A 5,197-nucleotide genomic window follows, 5' to 3' on the forward strand; every position below is an offset into this window, starting at 1 on the left:
AATTTTGTAGAGAAATAAATTTATGGTAATTATTATCCAATTTATATTGTTATGTTGAATAAAACTAGGAAAGGATGAAGAAATGATAATTAATTGGCCCTAAATCTTAAGGAAGATTGGTTTCCATGAAGAAGATAAAGTAGCCACGTGTTGAGTAGTGAATTTCAAGGGTGGAACAAGAAAATGGAAAAATGTGAGAAATGAGTGAGGTGTAGGAGACATGGCAAACATTTTGTAACTTTGATATTGAAAGTTCGAACCTATACGTATTACATGCAACAAAAATCAACTTAAATGGAGGAACCAAAACGATGCATGTACGGCTAAGTACTAAGGCCTATATATCATGCTAATATCCAATATAAAATTTCCGCTAAAATAAACTCCTCTAGAGTATATTCTCTGTGATAACAAATTTATTTAAAAGTTAGTAGAGGTAGAAATGTAGAATAATTTTGGTATAAAAATAATAGCTAAAATATGTATATATAAAAATAATAGCTAAAATATGTATATATAATATTAAATAATTCGGTCATTTTTTTTTAAATTATTTAATAACATTCCAGATGCCAAAAAAATGATTTAATAACATGCAACTAGTATTTTTATACGAAAGTAATTATAATTATCTCGATATGAGTAACCACTATTTTATAATTAAAAAGTGTTAGACTAATTATTTATTAAACCTATTCAATAACTATTGTTCATACTTGGTCCAAATTGATAAAGATCAGATTCAATAAAGATTAAAAAAAAATTCAATTTAAAGAGGAGGCCTCTAATTTATAGTTGATTTTTTTGAAGAGGTCGGACACTGCGAAAAAAATCAGCTCTGGACAAGTAATTATCTTCGCGAATCTCTTCCACTATTTTCATCTTTTCTAAAAGATGAATTTCAACAGACCCTCAAAATAAAGGAAAAGGTTATCCATCAATAAAGATGGCAATATTCCAACAAAGGTAGTTATCAATTCTATTATAAATATACTTACATCTTTCAGATATAATTTACGTTCTTATCTACTAAAAATCTGTGTAAAGTCCTTGTTAACTTAAGTATCAGAATCTCTTGCAGATACCACCTCGCATCTCCTCACGAGGAACGCGGACGGCGACACTTGGTACGAGAACAAGTCGGACGTCTCATAATAAGGAGTCTAAACCTCACACTTAAGCCTAAATCAACGTTCAGATAACTCTTAGAACAATTATCTTTGGATTCAACTAGTTAAAAATGTAGATAAGATTAAACTGCATCATTATACATTAAATCTATATTTTTAATTAATTCAACTTAAAATTGCAGCTGAACAACTTTTAATTGTCTAATAATATATCTCTTCATTATTTTTATTAAGACTACACATAAAAAACTTCAAAATAGCAAGATTATATGTTAAAATACAAATATATATTAGAAATAAATTAAATCACACATATATTTATACACAAATAAATTAGTGACTAATTTTAATAACTGATTTTAGTATATAAATAGTATTTTTGATATAAGGTGATCACCTTTAGTTGGTTATCTAGCTCTCTTAGTTGAACAATAAAATTTATTTCCAACTTATCATTTCAGTACAATGCACTTAATTCTCACCACAAATTTTCTGTCTTTCATATTGCTCTAGCAATCAATTCTAATTTGTATTAATTTTAGCTTATTTAATTTATTAACTCAATAATAAATTTAGGTCACCATGTATATATGTTCCACAATAAAATTCATTATTATTAGTATTGGGGTAACATGACAGCTTTTGCATAAACTAGTGAAAAGAAAAGAGGAAAGGATTGGGTGCTTTAAAATAAGTTATGGAAAGGGTAGAGTCGTACAGAGAGTGGTATCATTCTTCACTTTCATCTTTATTGCAAAAAAGGGACTCAGCTAAGAAGAATAATGCTATGCCACACTACTTAAAAGCAAAGCTACTTCTTATTGTAATAACAACAAAAATATATATCATCACTTGCGGCGGCTAAAAAATTTGGATATGAAAATAGAATGAGTGTTATACCTTAATGCGATAATTTTTTGTGTTTCTTAAAATTATGGGAAGTACACAAATCGGACCCACTAATTTGTGTTTAAAAAATTAAAAAAATTTGGAGTACACAAATCAGACGGTCCGATTTCTGTACCTCTTAAAAATCGGACGGTCCAATTTTTACTCCGTAAATTAAATCATTCCACATTTTAGAAAAATACAACAGTAGATCACAATTTAAAAAAACATCATTGTTAACCTAATATTAAAAATAAAAATGTGTGCTACAGCCCCATGCTTCATTCAGGGGAAGGGGGAAAAAATAAATAGAAAAAATTCATATAGTATTTAATTTCTTCAAGATATAGGCGTATTAAAATCCTGATAAAATTGAACCTTTTTTTCATTTGAAAAAAAAAATGCATATAATTTTAGAATAATTTACGAAATAATGTTCAAACTCTACACTTTTTTTATATTTGAAAAATAATAAAAGAAAGAAAATTATTTTTAAGTTTTGTTACGGAAACTCACATGTGAGAGAAAAACAAGGACGAAAGAATTACAAGGGAAAGTACAGCTTGTGAAATAATGTTTTGAGAACCAAAGCGAATTATCCGGTTCGACCTAGTTAATTGAAAATTGGTTCTTATGGAAGGTAAAATCCTTTTGCAATAAATCGATCAACAAATTTATACGTTGGTTGAATCAATGTGATTTTTTAGTAGAAAAAAGAAAATAAAATGTTTAGTATTCATTTTACTTTTTTATTTTTGTTCAAACAACTAAATCTCAATATGAATTAGACTCTTTATTGATCTTTTAATACTATACATATTGCTCTACTTAAGGTTTCAAGTATTTGAAGACATATCTAACTCTTACATTACTTTCTAAATTAAGAGTTGACTATTTTGTTATGTTTTGAGATCAAATGATATTTCATATAATTTCTTTAATTTTAATTTGTTAAAAAATAGAATACATCTTCTTCTAGAGTTGAGATGATCTAAAATTATACATAGATATATTTGCTTAAGAAATATAACACTTATTTCTACCTTGATCAATGCTAAGGCCCATGTCCAAATAAACCAAAAGGTCCAATCCAAAGATTGGCCTTTGCTATCCACGACCTCCTCAGAAAAAGTCGTATTCGACAATAGACTCCTTCCCAAAGAAGTCGGATTCGATGGATGACTGACAGATAACACTTATTCAAATAAATAAATGTCTCTAAAATCTCTCAACCAACTTCCAGGAGTCATATATCAATTATTCTAAGATAAAGAGACGGTTATCCACCTTGAAAAGTAGAACTACTCCAACAGTGGTTATTGGATCACCACTATATATGCCCTGACACCCCTCAAATATCTCTAAATTCCAATACTCTAAAAAATCTGCTTAACTCCTTACTAACTTAGACATCGGAATGTCTTTGTAGGTACCACTTCCCATTCTCAAAACACACAACTCGGACGGCAGCTCCGAGACATGTAACAAATCGGAGATCACCTTTCTTTAACACTTGAGCCAATTCTTCAAACCCAATCCACTTGTCTCAGATTACCTACCTAACAACACTAATCTTCCTATAGATAAAATATTTATCTCTCCTCCCAAAGAAGATCCATAAATATAAGTATGATAAACAAAAAGATTCTATATATAATATATGTTCTTACCTTAGAGGAGGTGAATAAAATCTACCCATAAAATAAAACAAAGAAATAAATAGTAGTAAATTGGAGAAGAGGGACCTAGTTGTCGAAAGGAAGGGCAGCAAGGGCTATAAGAGCCAAACAGTTGAAGCTCCCTACATGGTCTTGAGAATTGCACTACCCCCCCAAAACAACCCTATGCATTTGTCCTTTGTCCCCACAACCCCACATGACTCTCCTTATCTCTCTCTCACTTCTTAAATAACTCTATCTCACCACCCTTCACCACCAATAATAAATACCCCCCTCTTCCATTTAACATTCTAACAATATATGCATACCCTCTTCTTCTATCTAGTCTTCTTCATTTCACACTTTTTTGCCACTTTCTCTATTCAATTCTCCTTCACATTTCACCACTACTACAATATAATAATAATAATAATGGCTTTGAGAAAATCTACTAGGCTTCATCAAGCACCACTTCTCAAGCAAATTCTCAAGAGATGCTCAAGTTTAGGGAAGAAGCAAGGCTTTGATAATGATGTTCCAAAGGGTCACTTTGTTGTGTATGTTGGAGAGAATAGAAGCAGGTACATTGTCCCAATTTCAATTCTAAGGTGCCCTAGCTTCCAAACTTTGCTCCATCAAGCTGAAGAAGAGTTTGGTTTTGATCATGAAGGAGGTCTCACTATCCCTTGTCATGAGGATGTTTTTGAGTCTCTTGTTACATCATCCATTTAGGTCATAGATTGTTGTTTTTGTTCTTATTTTGGAAAAAAAAAAACAACAAAGCATGTTAGAGATCTATTCCCTACTTATTTTATATTTTCTCCTCTATTACAAAAATATATGTCATTTTAAAAATTTAATATTTTTATAACTCAATGTATCTTGATATATTTTATATCAAGATATATTGAGTTTTCGTAGATTTTCAAGTGTACCGTCGTATCGGTATATCAGTGATTTTTAACAGTTGATCTTAATTATATATATTATATATATTTTTTATAATTAAGATCAACGGTTAAAAATCACTGAAATACTGATACGACGACACACTTGAAAATTTTCCTAGAAGAGATCCTTATTTTAGAGTGACTCTAACCTCAAGATGGGAAAAGTTAGGCCCTCAAGGAGTTCTTGTGGGTTTAATTTAGATTGTATATGTACTTAGAAAGGCAACATTTTTTCAGCAGGGGTGATGAAAAGTTTGTCATAATGTACCCTGTTGGATAACTAATTTTAAAGAGTTATTGATTGTGGTCTTTCCCCTAATATATATAAATAATATATGTATTCTTGCAAATTGCAACTCTTCTTTCTCACTTTGCACTTTTGGGTCAACTTTTTTTATTTTACATGGCAAAATACTTATTTTAAAAATTTAAATTTAGGTTTAATTACTCTATTGGTCTTTATAGTTTCGCAAAATTTTCAATTAGGTTCCTATATTTTTTTTTTCTTTTAATTGAGTCCTTGCACCAAAATTTTTTTTAATTGGGTCCCTACACTTTTTTTTTTCCTTTT

General features: G+C 29.8%; 1 protein-coding gene across 1 annotated transcript; it reads left to right on the plus strand.

Moving 5' to 3' along the window:
• LOC107647885 (auxin-responsive protein SAUR50) lies at positions 3,879-4,458 on the plus strand. The gene has a single exon (XM_016351932.2). It carries the CDS (start codon positions 3,998-4,000, stop codon positions 4,406-4,408), a length of 411 nt encoding a protein of 136 aa, XP_016207418.2. The 5' UTR covers positions 3,879-3,997; the 3' UTR covers positions 4,409-4,458.

The sequence above is a fragment of the Arachis ipaensis genome, chromosome B06 (assembly GCF_000816755.2).
Source record: "Arachis ipaensis cultivar K30076 chromosome B06, Araip1.1, whole genome shotgun sequence".
Classification (NCBI taxonomy): Eukaryota; Viridiplantae; Streptophyta; class Magnoliopsida; order Fabales; family Fabaceae; genus Arachis; species Arachis ipaensis.